Source organism: Scyliorhinus torazame, chromosome 28 (assembly GCF_047496885.1).
Source record: "Scyliorhinus torazame isolate Kashiwa2021f chromosome 28, sScyTor2.1, whole genome shotgun sequence".
NCBI lineage: Eukaryota > Metazoa > Chordata > Chondrichthyes > Carcharhiniformes > Scyliorhinidae > Scyliorhinus > Scyliorhinus torazame.
In genome coordinates, this window is record NC_092734.1 from 33,496,515 (window position 1) to 33,513,506 (window position 16,992).

The following is a 16,992-nucleotide window of genomic DNA, read 5'->3' on the forward strand; positions in this document are numbered from 1 at the left end:
CGCTCCCCCCCCGGCGCGCGCTCCCCCCCGGCGCGCGCTCCCCCCCGGCGCGCGCTCCCCCCCGGCGCGCGCTCCCCCCTGGCGCGCGCTCCCCCCTGGCGCGCGCTCCCCCCTGGCGCGCGCTCCCCCCTGGCGCGCGCTCCCCCCTGGCGCGCGCTCCCCCCTGGCGCGCGCTCCCCCCTGGCGCGCTCTCCCCCCCCGGCGCGCTCTTCCCCCCCCCCCCCTTGGGCGCGCCCTTCCCCCCTCCCTCCCCTTGGGCGCGCCCTTCCCCCCTCCCTCCCCTTGGGCGCGCGCTCTCCCCCCCCCCCCCCCCTCCCCTTGGGCGCGCGCTCTCCCTTCCCCCCCCCCCCTCCCCTTGGGCGCGCGCTCTCCCTTCCCCCCCCCCCCTCCCCTTGGGCGCGCGCTCTCCCTTCCCCCCCCCCCTCCCCTTGGGCGCGCGCTCTCCCTTCCCCCCCCCCCTCCCCTTGGGCGCGCGCTCTCCCTTTCCCCCCCCCTCCCCTTGGGCGCGCGCTCTCCCTTCCCCCCCCCTCCCCTTGGGCGCGCGCTCTCCCTTCCCCCCCCCCTCCCCTTGGGCGCGCGCTCTCCCTTCCCCCCCCCCCTCCCCTTGGGCGCGCGCTCTCCCTTCCCCCCCCCCCTCCCCTTGGGCGCGCGCTCTCTTCTCTTTCCCCCCCCCCCCTCCCCTTGGGCGCGCGCTCTCTTCTCTTCCCCCCCCCCCCTCCCCTTGGGCGCGCGCTCTCTTCTCTTCTCCCCCCCCCCCTCGCGCTCTCTTCTCTTCTCCCCCCCCCCCCCTCGCGCTCTCTTCTCTTCTCCCCCCCCCCCCCTCGCGTTCTCTTCTCTTCTCCCCCCCCTCCCTCGCGCTCTCTTCTCCCCCCCCCCCCCCCACCCCCGGACGCGCGCTCTCTTCTCCCCCCCCCCCCCCGGGCGTGTGCTCTCTTCTCTCTCCCCCCCCCCCCCCCCCGCGCTCTCTTCTCTCCTCCCCCCCCCCCTCGCGCTCTCTCCTCTCCCCCCCCCCCCCCCCCTCGCGCGCGCTCCCCTGATTTCTCTTTTATACGTATGAAGTTACCGTTACATATGCTGTTTGTATTTTGTGGTGTCAATTCCAGGATCTGTACATCGACAGGCCCCTGCCATATATCATTGGCTCTCAGCAGTTCATGGAGGAGGAGGATGTCGGCCTGGGTGACCTCTCCAGTGAAGGTACTAAAGTCGAGGGTGAAAAGGACCCCTGTTGTGGTCGATGGAACCGTGCCCACCTCGTGCCTGCTAGCACCTGATAAAGTGTTCCACCCAAAATATGTCGGTCACCCGGGCAGTCAGCCTCCGAGATTCACGCCTTGTTTCACAGTGACCGGAAAATAAACTGCGCCAGTTAGGAAATAATAAGCCGCAGGCTATTTTGCATTTATATGGCGAATGTCACATACAAGAGCGTTGGAGAGCTTTACCAAAGGCGGGATACCCAGCTCTGGAAAGGAAAGGGAAGGTCAGGAGGTAACATGAGTTGTCGAAGAGGGGGGTGGTTTAGCTAGTTGGTTTTGGGACAGGATAACCGATTGGGAATCCGTGATCGAGGGTGGGATTTTCCGGCCTTCCCTCCACGTGTGTTTTCCAGCATTGGCCACCGGAGGGGTCATCCGATCCTGCCGGCTTTTGTGCCACTTCGCCTGGCTTCCTTGTCCCCACCACTGGGGACCCTGCTGTTTTTGGGAGGGTGGGGGGGGGGGCGGGGGGGGGGGGTCATCTTCAGCGGGATTAGAAGATCCCGCAGACGAGAAGGGCAGCAAAATCCCACCCTGAGCGTTCGGCATCTGAGGGAGTGAGGAACAAGCATTCATCTGGAGTTAGACAGCGGGGGGGTCTGGTCGGGGGTAAGTAATTGCCGGCAATCGCTCGATAGTATGTCCATGGTGGGGGCGGGGGGACAGTGTTTGAGGTGGTCTTTACATTTCTTTGCACGCAAAATAATGATAGTGACCGCTTTTGTAGCAATTTGTGCGACATGTTCTGTGATTTGAGGGAACGAGAATTAAACCCCCACCCAGACTTTTCCCTGTGAACAACAAGTGATTAACTGATATGGAGCAATCCGAAACCCATTATTCCGATCCCGGACCAGACCGTGGTTTGGTTACTGGACAGAAGCCCCAATATTTTGTTTAACTTTGTCAGACTGTGAGGAAAAGATGCCTCACTCCAGGAGTAATTTCACACAAAATTAGGGATATGGTAGATTAAAACCAACTTTATTACTAACACAGTATTAAAATATCTTTAACATGACACCAGAAAATAGCTTACAATTACCCCTTAAACAATGCTAATTAATACAGTGTATACAGTAACCCTATCTTCCCATTCAAACATCAAAAAACATTATTTCTGCTCTCAATCCTCTGTTGAACACAGCACTCCGGAATACCTGCTTTGTAGAGATGTTCTTTGAGAAAGAAAGATCTTGTGCCACTGCTTTAAAGTAAAGACCTGAATCCTCTCAGAACCATGCAGAAACTCTGGCTGTCTCTCTTCGGAAGCTGCCTCAGCTTGTTTTAGCTCACCTAATTTCACTCTTCTGAACAGCTTGGAAAGAAACTGCTAATCTAGCTACCGACATATCTTTTGTCTGAACTGAGGTTCTTGACTTCTGCTCACACCTCCCAACTAAACTTTTCTGCAACATTCCTGATACCATGGCTCCTCCCTGTAATTACATCATCGCACCAAGCTGAAATCTAATTAACTCCACAGGGAATCCCCTTAATCCAAACAACATTCCATTGGCTCAAGCTTTTTACGATGCTTTAACTGCACCCCGTCTCCAAAATCTGGTAGTCTTTCAAACTAGGCTTTCTTTTAAAATCGTGCCTGCAGGAGTCATGAATACTAACCCAGGATTCTAACCCTTTCTGCACCAAATACCTAGATTACAATTTGTCTGAAATTCCAGCATTCAGCACACCATTCGAAGTGACACTTGCACTAATCAGTATTTGTCAGTATTAGATTGGCATTAGATAGACAGCACCATTGGCAGGAATGGGATTCGTCCACGGGATGTGGGTGTTTGTGGCGAGGCCAGATTTGATGTCCGTTCTTAATTCCCCTCGAAGGTGGCTGTGACTGCCTTGGATTCAACTGAGGGGCTTTTTTGATTATTACTGAGTGGATGTGGGCTTCGTTGGTTAGGCCAGACCTCATTGTCCATCCTTAGTTGACCTTCAGAAGGTGGTGGTGAGCTGCCTCTTGAACCACTACAGTCGCTCAGTGCTGTTAGGGAGGGAATTCCAGAATGTTGCCCCACCGACAGTGACGGAGCGACCGATATATTTCTAAGTCAGGGTGGTGAGTGTCTTGGAGGGGAACCTCCAGGTGGTGGGGTTCCCAGGTATCTGCTGCTCTTGTCCTTCTAGATGGTAGCGGTCGTGGGTTTGGAAGGTGTTGTCTAAGGAACCTTGGCGAGTTCCTGAAGTGCATCTCGTAGATGTTACACACGGCTGCCACTGTTCGTCGGTGGTGGAGGGTTTGAAAGTTAGTGGAAGGGGGAGCAATCAAGCGTGGCTGCTTTGTCCTGGATGGTGCCGAGCTTCTTGAGTGTTGTTGGAGCTGCGCTCATCCAGGCAAGTGGAGAGTATTCCATCACACTCCTGACTTGTGCCTTGTCGATGGCGGACAGGTTAGGAGGTGAGTTACTCGTCGCAGGATTCCCAGCCTCTGACCTGCTCTGGTTCGGAACACTGCGGTGAGTAACTCCCCTCCTGTTTGTCCATTTCAAAGAGGACAGTTCCGAATGTGCCACATTGCTGTGGGCCTAGATCCACATATCGGCCAGGCAGGGACAGCAGACTTGAACGATATTAGTGAACCAGTGAATTTGGTTTTTATGACAATCTAGTAGGCTGGTGGTCACTATTGCTTTTTATTCCAGGCTTTGTTTAATTGAATTTAAATTGCCCTTTGGATGATTAGGTCTGTCCCAGTAACACCACTGAGCTGCTGTGGTGGGGTAGGGAAGTGGGCACCTTGACCACACAGCTGACTGTGCTAATCCTGTTCATGTGTCCCGGCAATGGAAGCGTATTCCTCTCCCTGCCACTGAATATGCTTTGTGTTGGTGGAGCAAGGGGTAATTCTTTTTGAGGTTGAATGTCAAGTTCTCCTCTTCGTGCTTCCTTCCCCGAAGTCGTATCAAATGGGACACCTATGACGGGACGGGAAATTGGGATGAAATTGAAAATGTTTTTTTTTTTTGTGCAAACCAATTCCATCACGAGGAAATCCCTGCAGCCGCCTTCTCGGTTCCTTTTTGAGATATCCCCCCCCCCCCCCCCTCCGCTTCATGCAATCCTGCGAGTTCCAGTCTCTCTCATTTCCCTGCTCTAATTTATTCCTTCTGTTTTGTCCAGAGTCTGTGGACAGTGAACGTGGCAGTGTTATTGAAAGCGAGGAGGAAAAAGAGGTGAGCAGATGGGGAGAGGTTAACGGAGAATCGATTGTCAATCCCTGCGTGGCCCGGGTGGCGTGGGGTTGCTGGAGGACTCTGGGAACTACCCCTGCTCACCGTGCTGCTATCATCCTCTGACTGCGGTCCCTTTTCTACATCTCCCTGCTCTGCAGGTGGTTGACCAATTGGATGCGCTCACTTCAAACCTTCACCATCCAACTCCAGGGTTAAGTTGCAGAAACGTCCGAACTCCGCGTAGCCCAATGCTTCGCCTGGTCAAACTATTAATCGTAGAGTCATAGAATCCCTGCAGTGCAGATAGAGGCCATTCGGCCCATCAAGGCTGCACTGCCCCTCTGAAAAAGCCCCCTACCTAGGCCAGATTCCCCGCCCTATAACTCTTACCGTAACCTACACATCATTGGTCACTAAGGGGCAATTTTATCATGGCTAGTCCTAACATCTTTGGACTGTGGGAGGAAACCGGAGCACCCGGAGGAAACCCACACAGACACGGGGAGAGCGTGCAAACTCCACGCAGACAAGTCACCCAAGGCTGGAATTGAACCCGGGGTATCTGGTGCTAGGGGCTGGTTTAGCACGGGGCTAAAGAGCTGGCTTTGAAAGCAGACCAAGGCAGGCCAGCAGCACGGTTCAATTCCCGTACCAGCCTCCCCGAACAGGCGCCGGAATGTGGCGACTAGGGGCTTTTCACGGTGACTTCATTTGAAGCCGACTTGCGACAATAAGCGATTTTCATTCTTTTTTTTTCATTTGTGAGGCAGCAGTGCTAACCACTGTGCCGCCCTGCTGCCCTAAGGTTCTGACATTTTTGAGAATCAATCACCCAACCTCCCCTGCTTTTTTTTCTCTGTGCGCTCATTCAGGCGAGTTTCCGCGGAGCAAGATCTGTGCTCCGCAACTGTGCCACCTGTATGCTCAGTGACCTTATTGTGACCTTATTCCCTTTGAGGTCTTGTAGTCTACCTGCTGCATGGATACCAATGTTATATGAAGTACAAGCAGCATGGAGTGTACACTAACCTTGATGTGATTAAATGTGCTGTAGTGTTTTATCGCTGTCACCCAGGTCCTCTTTCCCCGATCACTGATTCCGTGTTGGCTGATCTCAATAGGCGCCATTTTGATTTTGAAATTCTCAGCCTCGTGCCCAAAGCCTCCATGGACGTGTCCCTCATTCAGCCCCGCGACCCTCCGTGATATCGGCACTCGTTTAATCCCAGCCTCGTGTGCTTCCCCGCTGATCAGTACCCACCGCTGGTGGCCACGCCTGCAGCTGTCGAGGACCTCCGTTCAGGACCCTCCCCCTTCCCTCCAGCCCTCTCCCTCACTATCCCCCTTTACGCCACTTAATTACGTTAAATTTCTCGCTGCGGGCCGAACCATTTTTGTCTGATTACAGGAGTCCGGGGACGACACTGTCGACGAAAGCGAGGATGAGGAGCAGAAGCTGCCAAAGTTGGTCCGCGTATGTATTTGTCACGGATGCTCGCGTCGTGTTTGAAGCTTATAGAGCTGCTCATGTCTGTGACGTGCCTGAGCGGAAGTTTTTTGAAAAATGACAATTTTATTTGATTTGTGGTTTAACTACTTGGAGATCTTAAACGGGAGTATTATATTTTCAAATCTAAACTCCCGCTGACCGTCACTTTTGGGTGGATTGGGGTAAAATACACGGGATTGAGTGCCAAACTGTGCAAAACAGGAGGTTTGAGTTGTACGCTCGGTTCGTGCGGGGTGAGCTGATCCCCGCTGGGGCAGCCAACTCCTCCGGGCCGCTGTCTCGCTCTCCAGGCAGTGGCGGGTTTACGTTTTTTCAATTGCACCAGCACGCTGAATCCTGGTTGAAAGCACTCTGCCGTCTGTGCCCTCAAATGAGTCAGCACCTTCAGCAAAGCTGAGGAAATTTGCATCTTGCTTGACTTGACTCTGTCTACACCTCCCGCTGCCTGGGGAAAGCGGGCAGCATCATCAAAGACCCCTCCCACCCGGCGTCCTCACTCTTCCAACCTCTTCCATCGGGGCAGGAGATACAAAAGTCTTGAGAACACCCACGAACAGGTTCAAAAAGCAGCTTCTTCCCCGCTGTTACCAAACTTCTGAATGACCCTCTTATGGACTGAACTGATCTCTCCACCCATCTTCCCCACTGAGCAGCACTACACTCTATGCTTCACCCTATGTCTATGTATGTATATTATGTTTTATCGTATGTCCTATGTTTTTGTCATGTATGGAGCGATGTGCCTGGACTGTACGCAGAACAATACTTTTCACTGTACCTCGGTACACGTGACAAATCTGAAGTAAGGCCCCACAGACCCCATGGCTTTTCACCTAGAACTGTGCCCGCGTTGCCTGCTGCCCATGAATGGGTGAGGGTCCAGAAACCCTTCAAATCATAGAAAAATTATATTTAATAAGTTGGAAAGCACACTTGCAAACGAAGGGCAGACCCACGGTGAGCAATGAAACGATTCTAACAGGTAGATCGTGCAATCTCAATGCCGTTTAAAATACCTGCATGGTTCTCCAGCAGCTGTTCGATCCTATAAGCAACGTTTTCGAATCATTTTATTCTGTACAGGCCCCGAGTTTAAATTTCTCATCCTTGTCCTCAATGCCTCCACGGGGGCCGCCGCTCCCTGTCGCGAGCCTCCTGCCCCACAAACCACCCAAGATATTTCGAGATATTTGTGCTCCACCAGTTCTAGCCTCTTGCGCAACTCTGAATTTCAACAGTTCGCCGCCCCCCCTCCCCCAGATCTCGCTGCCTCTCAACCTCCCTCTCTTTCCTCCGAGACGCTTATTAACACGTACCACTTTGTCCCTGGGTGTCCTTGTGCATGAATCGCCAAAAGTTGGTTTGCGGGTACAGCAGGCAATTAAGAATGCAAATTAACTTTTGTCTTTCACAGCTCGTGGGATGGAGTTTAAAAGCAGGGGAGGTTGTGGTGCAGCTGTATGGGGTGCTGGTGAGGCCACATCTGGAGTACTGTGTACCGTTTTGGTCTCCTTATTTGAGAAAGGATGTTCTACTGGAGGGGGTGCAGAGGAGATTCACGAGGTTGATTCCGGAGTTGAGAGGATTGGCTTATGAGGAGAGACTGAGTAGACTGGGACTAAACGCATTGGAATTTCGAAGAATGAGGGGGGATCTTATAGAAACATATAAAATTATGAAGGGAATAGATGAGGTAGAAGCAGGGAGGTTGTTTCCACTGGCGGGTGAAACGAGAACTCGGGGGTATAGCCTCAAAATAAGGAGGAGCCGATTTAGGACTGAGTTGAGGAGGAACCTCTTCACCCAAAGGGTTGGGAATCTGTGGAATTCCCTGCCCAGTGAAGCAGTTGAGGCGACCTGGCTGAATGTTTTTAAGGCAAAGGTAGATTGATTTTTGAACAGTAAAGGAATTGAGGGTCATGGTGAGAGGGGCGGGTAAGTGGAGCTGAGTCCACAAAAAGTTCAGCCATGATCTCATTGAATGGCGGAGCAGGCTCGAGGGGCCAGATGGCCTACTCCTGCTCCTAGTTCTGAGCTCCTTCTGTAGCTCAGTGTCAGAGTCTCTGACGATGCTCCCGCATGGTGCCGTGATGTGTTTTGCTGCATTTTAGGTGCTGTATAAATTCTTGTTGTTGTAGAAGCAGCAGCTGATCAGTGACGAGGACGAAGATGATGATTCCGATTTGTTTCACCAATCCGAGAAAGAGGACGATGGTGGGGATTTGCCGAGTACGGTGAGGGGCTCCTTTTATGTATTGTAGCGATGAGCAGCATTCATTGGGGACACCATTCATTGGTCACATCTCCCCCCCCCTTCTTTTCACTGCAGCATAAGGTGGGACAATCCTCCTTTGCGGAAGAGCTGGCTGCACGGATTCAAGTTGAAAGCCCAAAGGTCCAAGACGACGAGAGAGCACGTAATTATCGGTGTTTTTTTGTTGGGTAGGGGAGGGAGTGGTGAGGGAAGCGGCAGATTTCTTCCTTTGCAATCTGTGCTCCGAATCTTACCCTGGGTTTCTTCCCTGTCTCACCAGCATTGAGTTCGGGAGGAGCCGCAAAGAAGAATCGAATGAAGGCCAAGAAGGAGACTCCAAAGGCTAGACACCAAGGTGAGAGAGAACACTCGGAGCAGATGGTTCTGACTGGAAGATGTGGGATGATCCTTGATGCAGAGTTCAGTGTGAGGGCCCTAAGCAGGGACTTTATCCATCATGCTAAGAGTTTGGTCAGGGATTCCCCTTGTTGGCTAACTCCTGCTTTCCAGAATAACCCCACATTAGGCCATTGATCTATGCGGAGTTTCTCGATTCCTGGCACGGAAGGTTTGCGATGCTAGAGGTGAATTGGTCGGATTTGTGGATCCTGGTTACAGGTTCCAACAACAACTACAGGCGTGGGTAGTTCCAAGAGATCCTGGTATTATGGGTGGCACAGTGGTCAGCACTGTTGCTTCCCAGCTCCAGGGTCCCAGGTTCGATTCCCGGCTTGGGTCACTGTCTGTGCGGAGTCTGCACGTTCTCCCCGTGTCTGCGTGGGTTTCCTCCGGGTGCTCCGGTTTCCTCCCACAAGTCCCGAAAGACGTGCTTGTTACGTGAATTGGACATTCTGAATTCTCCCTCTGTGTACCCGAACAGGCGCCGGAGTGTGGCGACTAGGGGCTTTTCACAGTAACTTCATTGCAGTGTGAATGTAAGCCTACTTGTGACACAAATAGAGACTTATTATTACCACAATCGGTTGAGCAACCTGCAGCTTGCACAGGGTCACTACTTGGGCAGGTAAAGGGTCATTGGAAGGTTCTGGAAGCCACCAAACTGTCTTTAGGTGAGGAAAAGTAAACAACAGCACCTTCAACGCAAAACACCCCAAGACACTTCGCGAACGTTACCAATCGGACTTATGGCACCGAGCCACCTGAGGAGATGAGGGCACGAGACCAAACGTTTGGTCAAAGAGGTGAGTTGAGTTTTAAGAGGGAGGTTTAAGGAGGAGGTTCCAGAGCTCGGAGCCTTGAAGGCACAACCGCTAAAGCTGGAGCAGTTAAAATAGGAGAGCAGATACCGGCATCCGAGCATTGTGGGGCTGCATGAGGATTGCGGAAGTGGGGAGGGGCGGGGTCATGGAGGAGCTTTGGGTGGGGGGAGAGGGGAGAGAGAGGAGGATAAAGATGAGAATTTTAAAATGGAGGTGTTGCCGAACCAGGAATTATAATAATAATAATCTTTCAGTGTCACAAGTAGTCTTACATTAACACTGCAATGAAGTTACTGTGAAAAGCCCCTCGTCGTCGCATCCTGGTGTCTGTTCGGGTGCACAGGGAGAATTCAGAACGTCCAATTCAGCTAACCCGCACGTCTTTTGGGACTCGATGTCGGTCTGCGAGCACGGGTGAGGGGCAAACGGGACTTGGCGCAAGTTCGGATACAGGCAGCCGAGGTATTGATGACCAAGTTTATGGGAAGTGGAAGGTGTGTGGCTGGACGGGGGCACACTGTAACCGTCGGGACTAGAGACGATAAAGGCACGAATGTGGATTTCAGCTGCAGACCACCTCGGGCAATGTTAAATAGGTGGGAACAGGCCGTCCTTTTGGCAGAAGAATGCGGTCGGGAGCTCATCCCAGGACCAAGTACCAGATCAAGGATATGATGCGTTGTCTAATTTCCCCTCGGGCAGAATGAGGGGACGGGGCTGGTGGCTCTGGAACCCAAGGCAGTGGCTTTGGCCTTCTCAATATTTAGCTGGAAAAAGTCACCGCCCGTCCAGTACAGAATCTTTAATAAATTAATTTACGGGATGTGGACGTCGCTGGCTAGGCCGGCATTTATTGCCCATCCCTAGTTGCCCTTAAAAGGTGGTGGTGAGCCGCCGCCTTGAACCGCTGCAGTCCCTGAAGTGTAGGTACACCCACTGTGCTGTTAGGGAGGGAGCTCCAGGATTTTGCCCCAGCAACGGTGAAGTAGCGACCGATATATTTCCAAGTCCGGGTGGTGAGTGACTCGGAGGGGAACCTCCAGGTGGTGGGGCTCCCAGGTATCTGCTGCTCTTGTCCTTCTAGAAGGTAGCGGTCGTGGGTTTGGAAGGTGCTGTCTAAGGAGCCTTGGCGAGTTACTGCAGTGCATCTTGTAGATGGTGCACACGGCTGCCACTGTTAGTCGGTGGTGGACGGTTTGAATGTTTGTGGAAGGGGGAGCAATCAAGCGGGGCTGCTTTGTCCTGGATGGTGTCGAGCTTCTTGTGTTGTTGGAGCTGCACTCATCCAGGCAAGTGGAGAGTATCCATCACACTCCTGACTTGTGCCTTGTAGATGGCGGACAGGCTTTGGGGAGTCAGGAGGTGAGTTACTCGCCAAAGGATCCCCAGTCTCTGACCTGCTCTGGTAGCCACAGTAGTTATAGGGCTGGGTCCAGTTCAGTTTCTGATCAATGGTAACCCCCAGGATATTGATTGTGGGGCATTCAGCGATGGTAATGCCAGTGAATGTCAAGGGTGATGGTTAGAGCCTCCCTTGTAGAGATGGTCATTGCCTGGCCCTTGAATGTTACGTGACCAGGAAGGCCAGTGGAATGTTGGTGTTGTATCACAGGGGGAGTGGAATATGAAAATGGGGATGTTTCATCGACAGCTCTTGACTGGAATGCCTCACGTCTCTCTTTTCCCTCTGTTCCTTTCTGCTCCAGAAGAGGATGAGAACTTATTTGCGCCTGAGGGTGAAGATGAAGGTGATGATTATTCTCCATTTTGCAGCAAAAGTGGCCTCTTTAGCGGAGGGAAGGGTCTTTTTGACGACGACGAGGTTGGTACTGAGATATTGCTGTTTAGAAGTTAAAATATAGAATCCGGGTCATCTTGAAATGAGTTGAGATTCCTGTGACATAAATTAACTGACGAGGTAAAAGGTAAAGTCGCCATAGTCCCAGATGACCATAGGCTGCTTTCCCCTTTTGAGGGGGAGAGCCTACTGGAGGTGGTTTAACCTGAGGGTCACCACGCCTCGGGCGAGGGGATAGGTTAAGAAGGCTGGGCCTGCATGAGTGTTTGTGCGTGACACTGAGAGAAGGACTTCCTAAATGTAAATTGTTCAGCACCCTCGGACCAAGACATGAACCCTGGTGGGTGGGATTGCGTGCTGGGAGAATCTGTTGCTACAGATCTCCTGTGCCTATGGGACTCTGGGCTTTACAAAGAGACATACAGGGCACAAAAACAAGGAAGTTACGATAAACCTGAATAAAACGGTGGTTTGGTCTCCAGTGGAGTAACGGTGGGCCAGGATTGGATACGAGCTTTCGGAAAGGTGCGAAGGCAGGGGCAGGAAAGATTCCCAAGGATGATTCGAGGGGTGAGAAACTCCCATTTGCAAAGTTAGACAGGAGAAGCTGGGCCAGTCCTGCTAAGGGAGTGGATGATTCGGTGGGGGTGTGCAAGATGTTGAGGCGTCCCGACTGAGTGGATAGCGAGACGGTTCAAGGTGATTTTATCCAAAGAACTTTATTTGTTTTTGGGATGTGGGTGAAGCCGTCTGGGCCAACGTTTGTTGCCCATCTCTAATTGCCCTTGAATTCTAGGGGATTCTAGCATTGTGGATAGCACAATTGCTTCACAGCTCCAGGGTCCCAGGTTCGATTCCGGCTTGGGTCACTGTCTGTGCGGAGTCTGCGCGTTCTCCTCGTGGGTGCGTGGGTTCCCTCCGGGTGCTCCGGTTTCCTCCCACAGTCCAAAGATGGGCAGGTTAGGTGGATTGGCTGTGCTAGATTGTCCTTCGTGTCCAACCGAAAGGTTAGGTTGGGTTACCGGGAAAAGGTGGAGGTGTGGGCTTGGGGTGGGGTGCTCTTTCCAAGGGCCAGTGCAGGCTCAATGGGCCGAATGGCCTCCACCTGCACTGTGAATTCTACGATGGGCCGAATGGCCTACTTCTGCTTCTACGTCTCATGGATTGTGCTGCCTGTGAGTCTGCTGCAGGCACATTCAGTCGTGGCCCTCCAAGGGGGAATGGGGGAATTATCTGCAGAGGAAGAAATCATAGGGATACAGGGAAAAGGCGTGGGAGTCGGACTTGTCGGGTTTCTGTCTAGGGCCGCAGGACACGACAAAGCAGGTGGCTGCCTCCTCTGCTGTAACCATTCCGTGGGGACACAATCAAGTGTTTGTGGGCGCTCGCTCTTTCCTTGGCTGACGTTGGACAAATCACCGAGGGCCTCTGGGAGCTTCTGGCTATATCTGGGGGGTTGGAGGGGCCGGGGGGGGGGGTCCAAAGGTTTACTCCGTTAAAACGGCAAATCAATTCGCCAACGTGCCCCTTTCTTTTCCAGGGTGACCTTTTTGCTGAGGATCCAAAGGAGGACCTTGATAAACGAGCAGAAGCCACAGCTGCTGTTAGTAATGGTGAGTTGACGAGTGTCATTGGGTGCGTCGAGGACCAGGGATTAAATAATTTGCTAAATGTTGCATGTTTTAATCGGGCTCTTGTGAAACCGTGCACGGTGGTCGTGTGGCAATGCCGCTCGAATTAACCTCGATGCCGAGACGTCAGGCCCTTGGAACTAAAGTTGGAACGTAACGTTGTGGCAAGGTTGCCAAGGAGGTCCTGGCCTGCTTTTCCCGTTATCCGAAGTAGCCGGCCGGTAAATGGCGAGGAGCGCCGTTCAAACATCTCCTCATTGGGAGTACCGCCGAATAGTTTGCCGATGCGGACAACCTGACGTTAATTGGAGAAGGGCGGGTTGGCGAGGGGGGTTTGGTTGCCACGGTAACCGCATCTTAATGAAGTGTGAGTCGCGGGTAGCCTTCCCGAAATCGCTGGGGCATTTGGCACCCTATAGACGGTGAATTGATAATTGGCATCTGTGGTGATGGCACAATAGTTGGTGTTAATTTGCTGCTAAGGGTGGCTGTTTGCCGTAGCCGGGGCGATATAACTGGTGGCATCTGTACTTGCCACCAGAGCTGTAGATGGTGTTCCGACTCTGCTCGTTCCCTCTCTGATTACTTCCCGCTTGCTCTTGCTATCTTCTGGGAACGCACGCCCGTGATAGTGACAGTCGGCACCTGTTGCGACAGGTTTGTCTCGTGGATTGAACAATCCCAGAGAAGTTGTCCCGTCTGATGCTCTTTAACCTGCTCTGTACGTCCGCCGCCTATTCTCCGCAGGTCGGGCCTCCGTGAGACCAGCTTCCAAAAGGCCCTTGTCTGCAATTAGCGTAGACCTGTTTCTCGCCTGGGATGGTGGTGGCTTTTTCGGTTATTTTCCCGTTTTAAACTTTTTTCTTTAATTTCAAAATCAGAACCTGCTGCAAGAAAATCTGGGAAAAAAGTACCAGTTGGAGCAGTTTCTATTTACCCGGGTAGGTTTTCTGTAATCAATAACATCCACCAATACTGAACAACAGTGATGGTGTTTGTCTGTGCGTGCCTGCGTCGCTGTCTGTGCGTGCCTGCGTCGCTGTCTGTGCGTGCCTGCGTCGCTGTCTGTGCATGCCTGCGTCGCTGTCTGTGCGTGCCTGCGTCGCTGTCTGTGCGTGCCTGCGTCGCTGTCTGTGCGTGCCTGCGTCGCTGTCTGTGCGTGCCTGCGTCGCTGTCTGTGCGTGCCTGCGTCGCTGTCTGTGCGTGCCTGCGTCGCTGTCTGCCTGCGTGCCTGCGTCGCTGTCTGTGCGTGCCTGCGTCGCTGTCTGTGCGTGCCTGCGTCGCTGTCTGTGCGTGCCTGCGTCGCTGTCTGTGCGTGCCTGCGTCGCTGTCTGTGCGTGCCTGCGTCGCTGTCTGCCTGCGTGCCTGCGTCGCTGTCTGTGCGTGCCTGCGTCTCTGTCTGCCTGCGTGCCTGCGTCTCTGTCTGCCTGCGTGCCTGCGTCGCTGTCTGTGCGTGCCTGCGTCGCTGTCTGTGCGTGCCTGCGTCGCTGTCTGCCTGCGTGCCTGCGTCTCTGTCTGTGCGTGCCTGCGTCGCTATCTGCCTGCGTGCCTGCGTCTCTGTCTGCCTGCGTGCCTGCGTCTCTGTCTGCCTGCGTGCCTGCGTCTCTGTCTGCCTGCGTGCCTGCGTCTCTGTCTGCCTGCGTGCCTGCGTCGCTGTCTGTGCGTGCCTGCGTCGCTGTCTGTGCGTGCCTGCGTCTCTGTCTGTGCGTGCCTGCGTCGCTGTCTGCCTGCGTGCCTGCGTCGCTGTCTGCCTGCGTGCCTGCGTCGCTGTCTGTGCGTGCCTGCGTCTCTGTCTGCCTGCGTGCCTGCGTCGCTGTCTGCCTGCGTGCCTGCGTCGCTGTCTGTGCGTGCCTGCGTCGCTGTCTGTGCGTGCCTGCGTCTCTGTCTGTGCGTGCCTGCGTCTCTGTCTGCCTGCGTGCCTGCGTCTCTGTCTGCCTGCGTGCCTGCGTCGCTGTCTGCCTGCGTCTCTGTCTGCCTACGTGCCTGCGTCTCTGTCTGCCTGCGTGCCTGCGTCTGTCTGCCTGCGTGCCTGCGTCTCTGTCTGCCTGCGTGCCTGCGTCTCTGTCTGCCTGCGTGCCTGCGTTGCTGTCTGTGCGTGCCTGCGTCGCTGTCTGTGCGTGCCTGCGTCGCTGTCTGCCTGCGTGCCTGCGTCTCTGTCTGCCTGCGTGCCTGCGTCTCTGTCTGTGCGTGCCTGCGTCTCTGTCTGTGCGTGCCTGCGTCGCTGTCTGCCTGCGTGCCTGCGTCGCTGTCTGCCTGCGTGCCTGCGTCTCTGTCTGCCTGCGTGCCTGCGTCTCTGTCTGTGCGTGCCTGCGTCGCTGTCTGTGCGTGCCTGCGTCGCTGTCTGCCTGCGTGCCTGCGTCTCTGTCTGCCTGCGTGCCTGCGTCTCTGTCTGCCTGCGTGCCTGCGTCTCTGTCTGTGCGTGCCTGCGTCTCTGTCTGTGCGTGCCTGCGTCGCTGTCTGCCTGCGTGCCTGCGTCGCTGTCTGCCTGCGTGCCTGCGTCGCTGTCTGCCTGCGTGCCTGCGTCTCTGTCTGCCTGCGTCGCTGTTTGCCTGCGTGCCTGCGTCTCTGTCTGCCTGCGTCGCTGTCTGTGCGTGCCTGCGTCGCTGTCTGCCTGCGTCTCTGTCTGCCTGCGTGCCTGCGTCTCTGTCTGCCTGCGTCGCTGTCTGCCTGCGTGCCTGCGTCGCTGTCTGCCTGCGTGCCTGCGTCTCTGTCTGCCTGCGTGCCTGCGTCTCTGTCTGCCTGCGTGCCTGCGTCTCTGTCTGCCTGCGTGCCTGCGTCTCTGTCTGCCTGCGTGCCTGCGTCTCTGTCTGCCTGCGTGCCTGCGTCTCTGTCTGCCTGCGTGCCTGCGTCTCTGTCTGCCTGCGTGCCTGCGTCTCTGTCTGCCTGCGTCGCTGTCTGCCTGCGTGCCTGCGTCGCTGTCTGCCTGCGTGCCTGCGTCTCTGTCTGCCTGCGTGCCTGCGTCTCTGTCTGCCTGCGTGCCTGCGTCTCTGTCTGCCTGCGTGCCTGCGTCTCTGTCTGCCTGCGTGCCTGCGTCTCTGTCTGCCTGCGTGCCTGCGTCTCTGTCTGCCTGCGTGCCTGCGTCTCTGTCTGCCTGCGTGCCTGCGTCTCTGTCTGCCTGCGTGCCTGCGTCTCTGTCTGCCTGCGTGCCTGCGTCTCTGTCTGCCTGCGTGCCTGCGTCTCTGTCTGCCTGCGTGCCTGCGTCTCTGTCTGCCTGCGTGCCTGCGTCTCTGTCTGCCTGCGTGCCTGCGTCTCTGTCTGCCTGCGTGCCTGCGTCTCTGTCTGCCTGCGTGCCTGCGTCGCTGTCTGTGCGTGCCTGCGTCGCTGTCTGTGCGTGCCTGCGTCACTGTCTGTTCGTGTCTGCGTCTCTGCCTGCGTGCCTGCGTCTCTGTCTGCCTGCGTGCCTGCGTCTCTGTCTGTGCGTGCCTGCGTCGCTGTCTGTGCGTGCCTGCGTCGCTGTCTGCCTGCGTGCCTGCGTCGCTGTCTGTGCGTGCCTGCGTCTCTGTCTGCCTGCGTGCCTGCGTCTCTGTCTGCCTGCGTCTCTGTCTGCCTGCGTCTCTGTCTGCCTGCGTCTCTGTCTGCCTGCGTCTCTGTCTGCCTGCGTGCCTGCGTCTCTGTCTGCCTGCGTGCCTGCGTCTCTGTCTGCCTGCGTGCCTGCGTCTCTGTCTGCCTGCGTGCCTGCGTCTCTGTCTGCCTGCGTGCCTGCCTCTCTGCCTGCCTGCCTCTCTGCCTGCCTGCCTCTCTGCCTGCCTGCCTCTCTGCCTGCCTGCCTCTCTGCCTGCCTGCCTCTCTGCCTGCCTGCCTCTCTGCCTGCCTGCCTCTCTGCCTGCCTGCCTCTCTGCCTGCCTGCCTCTCTGCCTGCCTGCCTCTCTGCCTGCCTGCCTCTCTGCCTGCCTGCCTCTCTGCCTGCCTGCCTCTCTGCCTGCCTGCCTCTCTGCCTGCCTGCCTCTCTGCCTGCCTGCCTCTCTGCCTGCCTGCCTCTCTGCCTGCCTGCCCCTCTGCCTGCCTGCCCCTCTGCCTGCCTGCCCCTCTGCCTGCCTGCCCCTCTGCCTGCCTGCCCCTCTGCCTGCCTGCCCCTCTGCCTGCCTGCCCCTCTGCCTGCCTGCCCCTCTGCCTGCCTGCCCCTCTG

General features: G+C 55.4%; 1 protein-coding gene across 1 annotated transcript in view; it reads left to right on the plus strand.

Annotated features, from left to right (window-relative positions):
- The window catches only part of washc2c (WASH complex subunit 2C), a 135,114-nt gene that overhangs the window by 15,171 nt on the left and 102,951 nt on the right, over positions 1–16,992 (plus strand). The window contains exons 7-15 of the mRNA XM_072491838.1: positions 1,104–1,197; positions 4,401–4,453; positions 5,862–5,927; positions 8,102–8,197; positions 8,293–8,380; positions 8,498–8,572; positions 11,144–11,259; positions 12,776–12,848; positions 13,748–13,807. Of these exons, the coding sequence (XP_072347939.1) occupies positions 1,104–1,197; positions 4,401–4,453; positions 5,862–5,927; positions 8,102–8,197; positions 8,293–8,380; positions 8,498–8,572; positions 11,144–11,259; positions 12,776–12,848; positions 13,748–13,807 (721 nt within the window). The remainder of the gene's footprint in view (positions 1–1,103; positions 1,198–4,400; positions 4,454–5,861; positions 5,928–8,101; positions 8,198–8,292; positions 8,381–8,497; positions 8,573–11,143; positions 11,260–12,775; positions 12,849–13,747; positions 13,808–16,992) is intronic.